This window comes from Centrocercus urophasianus, unplaced genomic scaffold (genome assembly GCF_019232065.1).
Source record: "Centrocercus urophasianus isolate 14NV4802_14NV808 unplaced genomic scaffold, USGS_Curo_1.0 seq_11, whole genome shotgun sequence".
Classification (NCBI taxonomy): domain Eukaryota; kingdom Metazoa; phylum Chordata; class Aves; order Galliformes; family Phasianidae; genus Centrocercus; species Centrocercus urophasianus.
The window spans coordinates 11,741,450-11,756,433 of record NW_024884253.1 but is presented as its reverse complement, the minus strand read 5'-3'; the positions used below and the strand labels follow the sequence as shown (position 1 = coordinate 11,756,433).

The following is a 14,984-nucleotide window of genomic DNA, read 5'->3' as shown; positions in this document are numbered from 1 at the left end:
CACCACCCTCTGTCTGCAGCCTTTCAACCAATTGCTTATCCATCGGGTCGTCCACCCATCAAATCCACTTCCCTCCAATTTGGAGATGAGGATGTGGTGGGGGACCATGTCAAAGGCCTTGCTCAGGTCCAGGTAAATGACATCGGTCGCCTTCCCTTCGTCCACCAATGCCATCACTCCATCATAGAAGGCCACAAGATTAGTTAGGCATGACCTTCCTTTGGTGAAGCCGTGCTGGCTGTCTCGGATCACATGCTCATTCTTTATGTGATCGAGCATGTTGTCCAGGAGGATCTGTTCCATGATCTTCCCAGGCACGGAGGTGAGACTCACTGGCCTGTAGTTCCCCGGGTCCTCCCTGCTCCCCTTCTTGTATATGGGAGTGACGTGACCCTTCCTCCAGTCATCCGGGACTTACACCTATGGCAAACAGCATAAACTGTAACGGCTGTACTTCCCTGTAAGAGTACAGGAAGCCAACAAGTAGTCACATGAGGTCATATTATCTATTGGAAGAAATCAGCCAAGTTGTGCCTACTTTGCTAGAAAAGAATTTGTATCCCAATATTTGCCTTTTTTATTTATTTAGTTTTCTAATTTATATTTCTGAAATGACGTTTGTAACTTTCTGACACTAGGAAAAATGATACTGCCTCTCAGATACTTATGCCATAGCACTACTTTCACTACTTTTCCCTAAATCATGCCATTAAAATGAACAGAAGCTATCCACACGCACGTTACTCACATGTATGATGCCTGGAGCGGATCCACTGCTCCAATACATCTGAAGATTTCAACCAAAACATCCCTGAACAGCGAGGAAATAAACATTGCTGAAGCCCTATTTTCAATGGCTTTTAGAGCTGTGCCAACAAGCATGACTTCCAGCAGTTCAGCAAAAAGCTGCATAACATTTTTAGAAGGAGTGTGCCGTATGTTAATCATTTCTAATCAGAGACAGTTTCTCCACATCTACCGTTCTGGCTCATTTCCTTACAATTAGGAACTCCATTTTCCCCAATTGCTACAATACAGATGTGCTACTTTGGCAGTGACCTACTGAGTCGTGCCCTTAGCATGTGCACAGTGAGAGCCATAACCAGTTCAGCAGTTCGTGCTCTAGACAGACAAAATTAAAGCCAGACCACAACAGAAGTGTACAGCAGCAGCAGTCAGAAATTCATGTCTGCTGAATAGTTATTCAGAAATTACGTCCTTCCACTTACTTTAGAGGAAGGAGCAAACCTAACCCAACAGCAAGGCAGCAACTAGAGGTGAAGGAATTGAAAGGACTATTCACAGTTGATTAAATCTTTTTGTAAGCAAGTTTGATAACTTACGTTCTGGAAGAAAATACACTTTGGTAGCTGAGTGCACAGACCAACTCCACTTTTTCCCAACTGCTCCTTCAAGCAGAGCTAGCAAACAGACTTTAGTGCCCTACTTCATTACTCAGCTGAATGCCTTAATTGCAGTGAATTCACTTTCTTAAAAAAGTGCCAGGCATAGAGGGCAAGGGACATGTCACCTAACTTTCAAAGCATGGAGACCAAGCATCATAGAACAGTTTTCTTGATCCTGCAAAACAGTAACTGACAGCAGTCTATTTAAGAGCATGTGGTGATGCACTGGAACAGGCTGCTCAAGGAGGCTGTGGATGCCCCATCCCTGGAGGCATTCAAGGCCAGGCTGGATGTGGCTCTGGGTAGCCTGGTCTGGTGGTTGGTGACCCTGCACATAGCAGGGGAGTTGAAACTAGATGATCTTTGTGGTCCTTTTCAACCCAGGCCATTCTATGATTCTGTGAAGAAGGCTCACACACCACTTCCAACATGTAGTACATGTGACATACAGCACTTTCCAACCTCTACATCCTTTGTAGTTTCTCATAAACTTCCATAGACCAAATTAAACATCACCACTAATGTGTTTGACCCTCTCCTTGCAGCGATGCTCCTCAAGACATATACTGAACCCTGCCACTCCCTGACATTTCCTCCCATCCCCACAACACGCTTTGTGCCCTTACAAAAACAGACAGCTTATTCCTGCTACTCTAGCTGTATCCTATCCACCACAACTCCGTGTTTCTCCAGGTACCTTTAAAAACAGATGTGCTGGTAAAGACCCTTTGCCCAGACACAGCTTATGCTGACAGCAGATTTTTTTTTCTGTTCAGCATAGTTCAAAGTTTGGAGTGGTAACATAACCAAGCAAAAAGAGCAAAGCTCATTTCACACCAGCTAGAGCTGTTGTGTTGAGAGCAACAGGGAAGCTGAGAGGTGGTTAGAGATGAACCTGACTCACCTCCGCCCACCATATCCAGGCTAGCAGCACAGTGTTAAGTAGGCTACTCACAAACCCTTTTGCAGCCTGTAATGTGATAATGCAACTTAAAGACTTTCCACATCCCCATAAATCATAGCTACCATGCGTTCTTCACCACCTATTTTTCTGAAATGCCTGAAGAATTATTTCAGACTTGAAAAGTTAGTCTCCTGTATATTACCAGGACACCTATGTTCCCATTGCATTTTCTTTGTTTATGTTTGTTATTGCTCTCTTGAACTACTGTTTCCTCCAATTTCCCTTCTACTGAAGTAGCTGTACCATTCTAACAAGTAGCCATGGAAACATAATTTTGCAGAATAAAGTGTTAAATAATCCTATGATCAGAAATCTAAATTAGAAGAATCAAATGGAAATAATCTGTTCTTAAATCATAGAAGTAAGTGACCACTGGAACAGATACAGAATAGATAAACTTCCCAATGCTTATGAATTCTGATACGCACAAATCAATGTTATAATTAAAATTTAATTTACAGATAAGTTACTAATAGGAGATACTTTACACCATGTATTATAAAACAGTGAGATTAAGAAATCAAAATATAAATATATATTCCAAACCTGTATATGAAAAACAGTCAGCCTGTTGGGATCAGCACCCGTCATCATGCAGCAGAGTATGCTATATAAAACTCCACAGCAATGGAACCCCCACTGGGCTGTCCCAAAGGCAAACTCTGATCTGAATTATGGGGATGCATGTGGAGTGGATGCTTCCCATCCAAATCGGCTTGGACAGGGACAGGACAGCACCATTCACGGTCGCCCACCATCATCTGTGCTTCTGGGAGGCTGGAAATGACCTCCAGCGAAAAATCGTTCCATGGCAATATTAAGGAGCAAACACTCTTCCACTAACTATAGTGAAAGCTTTTGCCTTTTAATTTCATTCTGTCCAACAGTTTAAAGATTCTTTACAGAATACAAAGTTTTCAGTTTAATTTTCCACAAAGGAATCACTGCTAGGATTTTAGGAATGCTTTTTGTTTTTTTTCTTTCCTTGCGATGCTTAACGGGTACCTGGGCTCTGTATGTGCAATTGAATCTCGAATCCCCAGACGTATTTAATCTTCTAAGCATCCTTAGAGGAAACAGTACTAAGCTCTAAAAAGACTGATTCCCAAGATGCAGAGTGCAGGGAGAACCTTGCCCCCAGCCCAAATAAATCCACAGCTGCCTTATTTTCTTTACAGTAACTGAGAAAGAGGACTTAAAGCAGATTTACTGCAAAGAGGATGTACTGATTCTTATCTGTGAAAGGTGATACAGACTGTCTGGACTGCTAAATTAGCTTGTAATCTAATCTAATCAATGGAAGACAAATCAAGTGCTCCCACTCAAGCTTCCCCATCAGCTGTAGGCAGCCGAGGCAATCCAAACTGAGATTTGCAGAGACGGCTCAGACTTGCTGTTGTTGAGAATGAGATTACCTCCTCCTTCACCTTTCAATTTCACTGGTCTATGAAACATGATATGACCTCTAAGTACAAAGCACTTCCCTAACTGCATCTTTGCTGGAATAACAACATCAAAAAAAACAAAGTTTTCTCCATACATTTACTGGAACTGCAAGAAGTAACTATGCATATGATTTGCAGTCATTGAGATTTACAGCCCTGATTGCAGTGAGCAGCTGTGTGAGGTGGGCATTTCCTAAGTGCCCTGCGTCTCATTTTCCCTCTGTACTTGCAAGGGACACATTTTCTTGGATAAATAATGTACTTTAACTCCCCTAAATCTCCTGCTACCAGGAGATTTTCATGAAAGAAACATGAAATTATAGATAAAGTAGACAAACACAGCTAACATGCTGCCCATGCCTATTTTGCACTGTGTCAACACACAAGTCATTTAGGCTATTGGAATCGCTTCATTTCAACCACAAAACATTTCCGAAGGGAGAACTGCTACAATTCTTACAGAAATACTGCTTGGAAAACAGCATGTGTCACTGCAACGCAGAGCATACCATGCCTGTTCTGCCTTAAAGCTGTGGATTACCTCCCAAAGGGCTGTAAAAGGTAACTATGGTCTACTGCCCATATGCTGGTGGCTGTGGCTCTGTGGGAAATTTCTGCAAACCAATAGAGACTGCAAGAGCCTCATCTCAAGGGAACTGTAGCCACTACCTTGCAATTATATTTGTTTAATTGAGAATTGCTTAAAACTAGTGAAAAGCTCTGCAACATCAGTAAGATTCTCCTTCTCCTGCTGCATACCTGCCACCACCACCATCAAAACCATGTTTGCATACTTTCAATGAGTTAGGAAGTAACACCATCTACAAAATACATCCTGAAACCACCTAGCAAAAAAACACATCTTTTTTTTTTTACTCCACATCCAAATACATCATGAAGGCCATGGGGATCCCATCTGACATTAGCACAGGTTATATTGATTTATAATTTTTTTTCACAAAACAGATTGAGAATTTAAGTAAAGCACAACCTGCTTGGTTCCCAAGCATGCCAAGGGACTGCTCTCAACTAGGATGCTTTGATTTAAAAAAACACCTTTTGCATTTGAGAATCACTTGAGTGAAACAAGCTTCGTACAACATAAGAGGGGATGCTTGATTTTCCAAAGTGCTTATTTAAGAAGACCCAATTTAACAGAACCGTAGGGAAATCATATGTTTAAACAGAAGTTGCTGTGATAATTTAAGCTGCCTTCCATGCCTGCAAACAACATCCAGCATACAAGAAGGCTGCCTGGTCTCTCATGTAGAAAAATTCTTTATGCTCCTGAATGCTACATACATCTCTCACGGACTGAACATCCAAAATCACAGCTGGGGCTGTGTGAGCTGCCCTATCCCTTCTCTGCACCTGGGCTGTGCTGGGAGGCCAGCAGGAAATTAAACCCTGGGGAAAGAAGAGGTCCATCCCTGCAGATGAGGGGAAAGCAGAGTTTCTTAGATCAGAACTTCATCCTCATCCGCCACCTCCTGAACTTTCTGCCTCACAGCTCCTCCTATGGCAGTGCATTATTTCTCTTCCACTTACCAAGTCCTACCTGCCTTCCTCCTACTGTAAGAAGGATCGATGCAGCGAAAAGGACACGCATATTATCACCACACACCACCCTGTCACCTACCCCAGTGCCAGCCCTGCCTCTCCCCCAAGGGACTGCTGAGGGATTTCTGCTCCCGTCTCCCCCACAGGAATGCGAGAGAGGACAGTTTAGTGCTGAGCTGGTAAATGCCTCGTTTCACTGAGCAAGCAGTTTTAGAAGGACGCAAAGCCGTGACATCGGGTGCACTGAGCCACGCTGACCACAGCCTCTGAACTGACCACTTTGGCACGCACACAACCCAGAAACCCTTTCCTGGAGCTCGCAACACCTGGAGTAACACCACAGCCTCCCCCTTGCACTCCGAGATCCATCCCCCGTGCTTAGCACCTTGCCATGCCTTTTGAATTACTTAAGAGCCAAATTCAGCTTTTCTACTCGGCAAGGCACAAGCCTCTGAATCTCCTTGAAAATGTGCATTTTATGTGTTGGTATCATACAGTGGTAGTGCCCTGCTAACCAGAGCAACAGTCCAGAGAGGAACTGTGTAGGGATTCATCTCGGCCCCAGCTCAGAGTTGTCCCTTCTAATGCACAGCTTTCCAAGAAGCCAGGAAGCAGCACATTCCTCTTGTCTGGGAGGTAAGGAAAAGCAATGCTCTTCCCCTTCTGTACTTCAAAGAGGAAAAAAAATCTTCTGGCTATTCCTTCCCTTTGTAGTAAAAAGACCATTTTAGACTGTGCTACCGGAAAAAGTCTCTAAGTGGGAAATTGAATCTTGGGGAATTGTTCCAAAATGCTGGTTTACACAAGTCACTCAGGCAGAAGTTCACAGAATCCCAAGTTGGACGGGACCCCCATGGATCACTGAGTCTAACTCCAGCTGCACAGAGCAGCACCTCCAGGGGACACGACGGGGGACAATCCTGCCTTTGGATACTGTGCTAAAACAACAGAAGAAAACCAAGACAAGTACTGCTTTCAGTGTTGGAGTATTTTAAACATCTAAAGGGAGGACTACTGAAAGAGACTCTCAATTTACAACTTACAAATTCCATTGCGGGAATACCCACTGAAGCACATTAGCCTACACCTCCATGGGGCAAAGAAATGGCAAGAAAACAGCTGCAGTGGCCAATGGAGCAGAGAGAAGGAGTCCCTGCTCAAACAGCTTCAAGTGTGCTCCTACCAGAAACAACGAGTTTTTTTAGCAGGCTTCTGCAGCAGCCAGGTGCTGTTTCCACAGGCAGCGTGCTGTGCGCGCCTCGTTAGATCGTACGATCCTACCGCAGGTCAGCTGCTGCTACACCCCGGGAGCCCCGCACTGTGCAAACAAACCAGTGGCACAATTCCGACGTCACCACTCCATTCAGACCTCGGCGAGTTTACATTAGGACTTCACAGGAATCTTTGCATGCATTTAGTGGGGAGGAAACGCGGTTTGGTCATAGGAGCACAGGGCACACGGTGGCCCTCTGCTTCTTAAAGCCTTGCAGCAATCTCCCCACGGGTTTCACTGCAGTGTGGATGGCACTGAGCAGTTTCTCAGCAGCCACAACCACAGATTAAATTTTCTCACCTTCCCCACCTTTACTGCACAGAACCACTTCTTAAGGCTTTTCCCATAACTTTGTGCCACAGTCGGTTGTTTGCAGCTGATGCTCCTGCGTATCCCTGAACTGGCAGCAGAACTTCCTCTGCTTCTTATTACAGAGAAGAGACATGTGAACTGTGCTCAAAGGGTACCTACAGTGTTCTTAAGACACCGATGTAAGGGCACCAGGGCTTGAAGGAAGGCACGGGGATGGCACAGTAGCACACAAAAAATGCCAATGACCTGTGGTTAAGTGAACTTCTGGGCTAATGTGCAATCACTTTATCAAACATGCACCAAGGGCACTGCTGAAGCTGTTCATTCTCTCAGGTCCAGCAGTCACACAAATCCCAGAGAGAACACAAAGACTGCACGTCCATGAACACCTCTCTCCTTATAAGCACGGTGTCCCAGGGAGTGATTCTGCCTCTGCTCAGCCTTCGCCAACAGTTGTCTCGTTTCACAGACAACTCCCATACAACACTGAGCACCATACTCCAGACTCAGTTTCTAAAGCTGCTTCTTACCAAACTCATCCACTCCCAGAAACGAAACATTTGCGGAGATGGTTTATGAGTTAAGAGGCACTACCAACTTCCTCTGAGCCCACTCCCCACGCCGAGGCCCGGCTCAGCCGCCGACCCCAGAAAGGGCTCCGCATCGCGGCCAGAGCCGGGGCTCCACCGTCCGATGTGCGACCAAACCGCGGAGCCCCGTCAACAGCGCGGTGCCATCCGTGGGGCTCCGTCCCCGCGCCGTCGGGGCTCCCTACCGGGAGGGCGCCCGGAGCGAGGCGCACGGAGGCGTCCCGCATCCCCCTCCGCCGGCAGCCCCGTACCTTCCAGCAGCACCTCCTTGCCGGCCCGCTTGAGCGCCTGCACCGCCTCGTCGTGGGTGGCATCCCGCAGGTCAGTGCCGTTGACGGCCAGGATGGCATCGCCCACGTAGAGGGCCTGGGTCTGGTCGGCCGCCAGCCCCTTGAAGATCTTGCTGATGAGGATGGGCATCTTGTTCTCCTTGCCTCCCTTAATGCTGATGCCCAGCCCGCCCAGCTCCTGCTTCAGCACCTTCACGCAGCGCTTCTTGTTGGAGACGGCCTCGGGCACCTGCTCGGGGGGGTCGGTAAAGGCGGTGCGCACCGCCGAGCCCCCGCCGCCGCCCTCGGCCCCGCGGCACGCCACCCCATCGCCTCCCAGCCCGTTGTGGGCCGCGCCGTCGGGCCGCTCCTCTCCGCTCAGCACCAGCGCCTCGCCGCCCAAGTTGGCCAGCACTTTGTGCCAGCGCTCCCGTACCAAAACTTCCAGCCAGCCGCTGCGCTGCGCCCGGCCGCCCCCGCCGCCGCCGCCCGCCGCTGCTACCGCCATCTTAGGAGCATGCTGGAAGCGCCGAGTGACGGCACCACCGGCACGGCACGTCTCGGATCGGCGCGGCGGCACCGGACTTCAGCCGGGGGCGGTGAGCTCCCGGCGCGGCGGGGTGGGGCGAGGCGCCGCGGCCGCCCCCCCGGGGCCGTGCCTGGGCGGGCGCACCTGGCGGCACCGCCCGCGGAGCGGCTGCGCGCCTCCGTGCGGGCGAGTGTGCGGCTGGGGGTCCGGGAGGAGGGGGTAGGTGCTCCGTGCTCCTGGCTCCGCCGGATGGGCAGCGCAGGGCGAGCGGCAGATTCTCCGCGTCCCGCTGTCGCCGTCCGAAGGCGCGATTTGGGCTGAAAGCTGCCGAGCGCGGGGCGGTGGCTCCCGGCTTGTGAGGAACAGAAGCGTGCGTTATCGTATGACTTTGTGCTCGTGAGCTCTTCGACTTAAGCGCGTTTACCACCGAAGGAATCCGCTGAGAGCAGTGGTGTCAGCCCTCCCACCTCTCCGTCTTTTGCCTCTCTCTTGTGTAGTAGTGAGGGGAAAGAAAACAGTGGGAGAGAGGAGGGTATAGTGCTGTCGGCAGGGAAGCTTTGGCAAACAATACAAGTTTGTTTTTCTCAGATGCTTCTCATAAATAAACGGATTAACACAAACAGTTGGTACAGAGACTACTTTAGTTGTGCAATCAAACTTGCTTCACTGCTTTAGAGAATGAAGATGGTAAATGATTTTCATGAACCCTTTAGCAAATTTTTAAACTTTGTCCTTTGTTTACTAAGTTTTAAGCCCCGTGAAGTGCACGTGTCCCATTCTGCAGTCTTTCCCATGCTCTCCCTCCTCCTAGGATGCAGTGTGGTGCCTGATGAGGAGCCTGAGTCCCCAGCTCAGGTGTAAAGGAGAACCAGAAATGTCACCCTAGCAGTTTTGAGGCGTCATCAACCACCTGGGTTCGCTGCTCTGAAGCAAGGCACTCTGCAGCCACCAAGACCACCTCAGTTTCCCCTCCATCCAGGCTGGCTCCAGATCTTCATCAGCTGGGCTGAAAACTACAGCAATTCAGGAGCACTTGGCATATGCCAAGAGAGAGAGGTAATGGCCTCAAGTTGCACAAAGAGACGTTCAGATTGAATATTCAGAAAAATTTCTTCTCGGGAGGAGTGCTGAGGCATTGGCACAGGTCGCCCAGGGAGATGCTGGAGTCACTTTTCCTGAAGGTGTTGAAGAAATGTGGCACTGAGGGACATGGTTTAGTATGCATGGTGGTGATGGGTTGGTAGTTGGCCTAGATCATTTTAGTGATCTTTTCTAACCATAATGATTCTATGATTCTACACAGGAGCACTCCTTCAAGGGGGAAAGAGGTTACACGAAATGCATTCCCTTCCCTCCAACAGGCAGCAGACAGAGACCTCAGCCCTCATGAGCAGCCTCACCCAGGCTGCCCAGGTGCCTCCTCCCCATAGGAATGCAAAACTGCACCCAGGGAGAGCTAACCTCCAGGGGCTGGGTTATCCGAGGATAGGGGGTGGGCGGAGTAAGAGCAGCGTGAGGAGAGGTGTCTTCACTTCTCATGTTAATTAACGCAAGGTGAGAAACTATAATTAAGTTTACAGAGCTGTGAATCCAGAGTGAGAAGAAACATGTCCTGCTGAACCTGAACAGAGCATCCAGAGCAGACTGGGCACACGCTTTTTGCCTTGCTACCTAACTTAGGTACAGAGTCCTTTTGGGTTTCTTTGTCCAGTGACCAGGCCAAGCTATCAAATCAGGCACTTCTGTTTCCCAAGGGATTAGCTCTAAGCCATTTTTTTCATATATTTCCTTTATGAATTACTAAAGAACCGGGGCTGCTACTAATAGAAATGTGTCAAAAAGTATTTTTTAAGTAATTTCATAAAATCTACCATAAGCAGAAGAGTCTAATAGGTTTTTTGTCCTGTTATAAGAAGATAATACAGAAGGGAAGGGAAATGTTTAGCACCTCACCAATGTTTTTCAGCACACTGTGTGCTTCACTCTGCTTTCTGAGGGTGTCTGGTTGTCCTGGGGGGTTCCTGCATACTGACAAATGCTTGTCTGTGGCTGAGAGCCCTGCCAGCATCAACTGTTTTCATTTCCCATTCCAGCAGAAGTAAATAGTATAATTTTCCAGGGCTAGCCTCCTATGCATGCGTCCCTGATATCAAAGAGGCTTTATGGCGGTGTTCATTAGCTCTTTCTCCTTGTCCACCTTCGAGCTGAAAGAGAACACACATGCCATTTGAATCTTGGAAAGAAAAGCTAGGAGATAGTGTATAGGATGCTAAGGTACATGCCCAAGGCAGACAGTCCCCAGGTTCTCTCCCAGCCTTGGGGCAGCCGGATTGGTAGCTGATGTATTGCTTCTCTCTCCTGAGATGCGCAGGCTCCAAGTTGTCCTGGTGTATCCAAGTCTTTTTGAGCCCCAAGAACACTTTCTGGCTGTGAACTAAGCTAGGAGGAAGAAAAGATGCCCTGAGACTTCTCTCTTGGCACCCCAGCTGACATTACACACCTGCAAGAATGGCTCCTGGAATACAGGATCATGCAGCAGGACCAGGAACACAGAATAACAGGAACAGTATTTGATCAGGTGTGCAGCTGTTGAATGCAGGTTTGTAGAGAGAGAAACCTGTTAGTGTAAGCCCAACTGTAGCCTCTAGTAGTTTTCAGGGCATGGATGAGTCCAGGCTGTCAATTTCAACTTCCCCCAATGACCAAATGTCTGACATAACCTGTGAATGCCCACCTTGCAGTCACAGTGTGTGGTGCAGTTGTGTGCTCAAGCAAGGGGAATGGGCTTGTGGTCTAGTCCATGCTTGCATTCAGGAAGAAAAAATACAGGAAAAGCAACACCAAAATGGTTGTGAGTGTGGTGCTAAGCATGTTCTTCAGGCTCAGCTTTCAGCAGAGGGACATGCTGGTGTCTGCCTGAACTTAATGTTTTCTCCTCCTTTTTTCAGGCAGAGGTCAGCATTCACATCTTATGTAAATAAATTGGCCTTCTGACAGCAAAAACACTGCAAGACCACGTATACAGGCTCACTGATCAGACAGCAGTGCAAGGAATGCAGCTGCCAGGCAGAGAAGGTGAAGACATGGAGATTATTTCTATAGTTGGGACTATCTGTGCTACTCTATAGTAGAGGTAATAATCCAAGAACTTTGGAGAGATACTCAAATCCATCTACAACTGCAGTTCTTCATTTTCCATTGCCAGTGTAGCAGCAATCACTCAAAGCGAGCTCATCTCAAATTCCTTTAGATTGGAAACAGGGTTGTGATCCTTGAACATGTCAGATGACAGAGGTTAGGCCAAATTAGGTCTGGATAATGACATTCCCATCTTGTTGCCCTGACACCAACCAGCTCAGCAGATGGATCTGGATGGGAAGGAAGTCCAGTGTTGGAAGTCCAGTGCTGGAAACCTGACTAGTAATGAGAGCTGGAAGGGAGTCCATTTCCTCCAGTGATTCTAAACATCGCAGCAGCCAAGTTTAAGTAAGTGTGAGGAACATGCCTGGACTAACCCTATGCATTCCTCCATTGCAGCCCCTCCTATGCATAAGCATGCTGGGATGCAGCAGAACAGGCTCCAGCCTTGGTGCAGTGTCCCCATCTCATGGGGGGGACGTCTTTCACTTGGCTGGTGTCATACCATCTCTGGAGGCATTCAAGGCCAGGCTCCTGGGCAACCCTGCCCATGGCAGGAGGATTGAACTAGATGATATTTAAGGTTCCTTCCAACATAAGCCATTTTTCTGATTTTATGACTCTATGATACACTGCAAAAGGCATTGCTGGTGGGGGTCTGAAAACCTGCTTAATCCCTTTGGGGAATTCACCCTATCCTCAGCACTGAGAGAATCTATTGGCTTTAAAGTCAGCATTCAGGAGTCATTGCTCACTGTTGCTGGCAGGGTACTGGAGATGTCAAGAATGCCTGAAGATCTTCATAATCTGGAGGCTGCATTGTGCATTATTTTTGAAACTATGAAAGCATTGTTTATCTTCTCCTTGTTTGAAGCTATCCAGGTTTTTGCACACATCACAGCATGTAAAAATAAAATGAATGCATAGCTGTTTGCCAGCAAACACTTTGTGGATTCAGTGTTACAAAGCAGGAACCTACTTGTGCCTACATGAAAGAAATATGCGTGTGAAATGTGTATGTGCACCTACTTGAGTCATGTGCTAGCTAGGCAAACTGAGGAAGTGTTCCCACAGCCAAGGAGCTATGGGCCAGGCTGTAAATGAGGACATTTCTATTCTGCATATACAACTCTGGCACAAGTTAGCACAGAAACGAATGCCAGAAAGTATTTGGGTTTCTTGTGTGCACAGATCTTGGGTTAGCTCTTGCTCTGGTGAAAATGACTTTAAAAGAGACAGGATCAAGCCCAGAAACCTAGAAATGTTTGCTTTGTCTGCAGGCAGTTCTGTGCAAGAACTGAAAAGAAGGAACTCTAAAAATAAAGGTTTGTAACGACAGTGCTGACACTATAATGAAGTAGAGGTTTTCCTTTCTTGGTGTCTTGCGTTTGCTCTGCAGATCTCTTTCAGTGCATTAGTTTCTTAACTAATTTTTATTCCTAGTTTCTTTGATTCTGTCACTTTGCTGTTTCTTAATTTAGTTTTTATATCTTGCATATAAACCTCTCTCCACTCCTAACGCTAAGCACAAGGTATTTTAAATGCCAAGATCAGAGTTTTACAGTAGTTCTTGAGTAAGTAATAAATAATGAGGAGAGGAGATGATGGAACTCCAGATTTCTTGCAGCACGCCTCAGCTATATTTCACTTTTAATCTGTTTTTTGGAAACAAGTTAATCTGGTTGGGTGTCAAAGCAAATAAAACATTTTGGCCATCTTGTTTTTTCCCATTCTTAACCTATTTTTCTAATATGGCATAGCTGTGATATGCTATGTGTCACAACCACGTGGCTCTGATCCCACACCCCACAAGCTTCATACTTGATTCCTACACCCATCAAACCCCATATATGGCTGCAAGGTTCACGTGGAGACTCCCAGCCTCTCTCCCACTCAAGCTGTGCCATATGTTGAGCACGCTGTTCATGAGGTCTCCAGGCTTTTCCAGTCCTGAGAACTCCTGTGTGATCTGCTGCTTATCTGTGCCCCAACATCTGTGCAAAGGAGCTGGGGCTAGAAAAGCTAGTTTGTCCCTGTGGTAGCCTTGGCATCTGACCTTACCCTTGCACGTGTGAATTAAGTCCATCTTCCTCCTTTCCGTTGCACTCCTGGGACCATAAATCAAGCTGCTAGAGTAGTAGGAAAAAAAAAAGGTGGTCTGCTAGAGCAGAAGGCAAATGAAGAGTTTCTAAGTTGGAAAGAGACAGTTCTCCAAGACTGGTCCTGCAAAGAACATGTTGAGCTCAGACTATGGACCTCAGCACAGATTTGTCTCCCAGGAGTAGGCTCAGCCACATGAGAAGGGAGCAACATGGTCTTGGTGGTCTAGTGCTTTCTGCGAGTCTCTGAGGACTTCCCCAGGAACTTAGCAAGGCTCATCTACCTACATATCTGTGCAGGAACAACAGTTTGATACCCCAAAACCCAAGAGAGATGGATGTCTAAACTGTTCTTCAGAAGCATCTTGCTTCTTCATCCCCATTGCTAGACAGGACAGCCTCTGAGGTCAGGGAGCCTCTGAGAATAAAGCTATCACTGAGGCATTGGGAACAGTACCGTTCACCTTCAGGTCCTGTAAAACACTTCTGAAGTTTTTTCATGTGTTTGGAGCACTGCTGTTTTATTTTTAGTTTTGCATTGGGGCTCTGCAGAGGTGCAGATCCTCCACTTGCTTTGGATGATGTCTGTGCTCTTTCTCTCTTGAAGCTTTGTAAATTGGGTACGGGTCCAGGGAGGGCAATGAAAGAATCATCTTAGAGAAGAAAGAATTAACTTTGCTGTATTTTTGTTTCTTGGATGCTTCTTGTGGGAAGACGCACAGCTACAGTGCTTGCAGTTAATGAAGGGAACTACTACATTCAGGGGTATTCCAGCAATGTGCTAATTTGCCCAGATCAATCTATCATCTGTGAAGGAAATGCTGAAAATGTCTTTTTTATTTTAGTGTGGGCAGTCTGATGTAGCTTTTCCTGAGCAGGACTCATCTGAAAGAAAACTTGTGCCAGCCCTAAGGAAGCTATGGGAAGTGTGTGAATTAGGGTAGGAGCAGATATTTTAAACACAATAGATCTATTCACCACTAAGATTTTCAAATGGATCTTTACTTTTCTTAAATTAAAGATTTTTACTGGTAAAAAACCTGCTTTTGCAAATCCATTGTTCTCTATACATTAATGGGCACAGTAACATTGACTTCATAAAGTACTTTGACTTTCTTTAATGGAAACTACAATAAGAGCTAGACAGTGACATTTCACAATATTCAGAGAAGAATCAAACAAAAGGTAGGAAGGTCACAGGAGGTGCAGGAATCTCTAGATGCAATCTCTTCCTAGCACCCTGTACTGCCAAACCACATCCTTTTTAGCCTTTTCGCACTATGCACAATCTTGGTTATGTGAAATGGGAACAGAATCTCCTCTCCTCTCCTCTCCTCTCCTCTCCTCTCCTCTCCTCTCCTCTCCTCTCCTCTCCTCTCCTCTCCTCTCCTCTCCTCTC

The 14,984-nt window shown here is 46.9% G+C and overlaps 1 protein-coding gene and 1 long non-coding RNA gene across 2 annotated transcripts in view; one reads left to right on the top strand and one right to left on the bottom strand.

The window, feature by feature from the left end:
* SNTB1 (syntrophin beta 1) overlaps positions 1–8,342 on the bottom strand; it is a 105,959-nt gene extending 97,617 nt beyond the window's left edge. Inside the window, exon 1 of the mRNA XM_042809053.1 lies at positions 7,802–8,342. Coding sequence (XP_042664987.1) covers positions 7,802–8,327 — 526 coding nt within the window. The 5' untranslated portion in view covers positions 8,328–8,342. The remainder of the gene's footprint in view (positions 1–7,801) is intronic.
* A 5-nt stretch (positions 8,343–8,347) lies between these two features.
* LOC122155222 overlaps positions 8,348–14,984 on the top strand; it is a 19,640-nt gene continuing 13,003 nt past the window's right edge. Inside the window, exons 1-2 of the long non-coding RNA XR_006167176.1 lie at positions 8,348–8,418; positions 9,160–9,404. This is a non-coding gene — a long non-coding RNA (uncharacterized LOC122155222). The remainder of the gene's footprint in view (positions 8,419–9,159; positions 9,405–14,984) is intronic.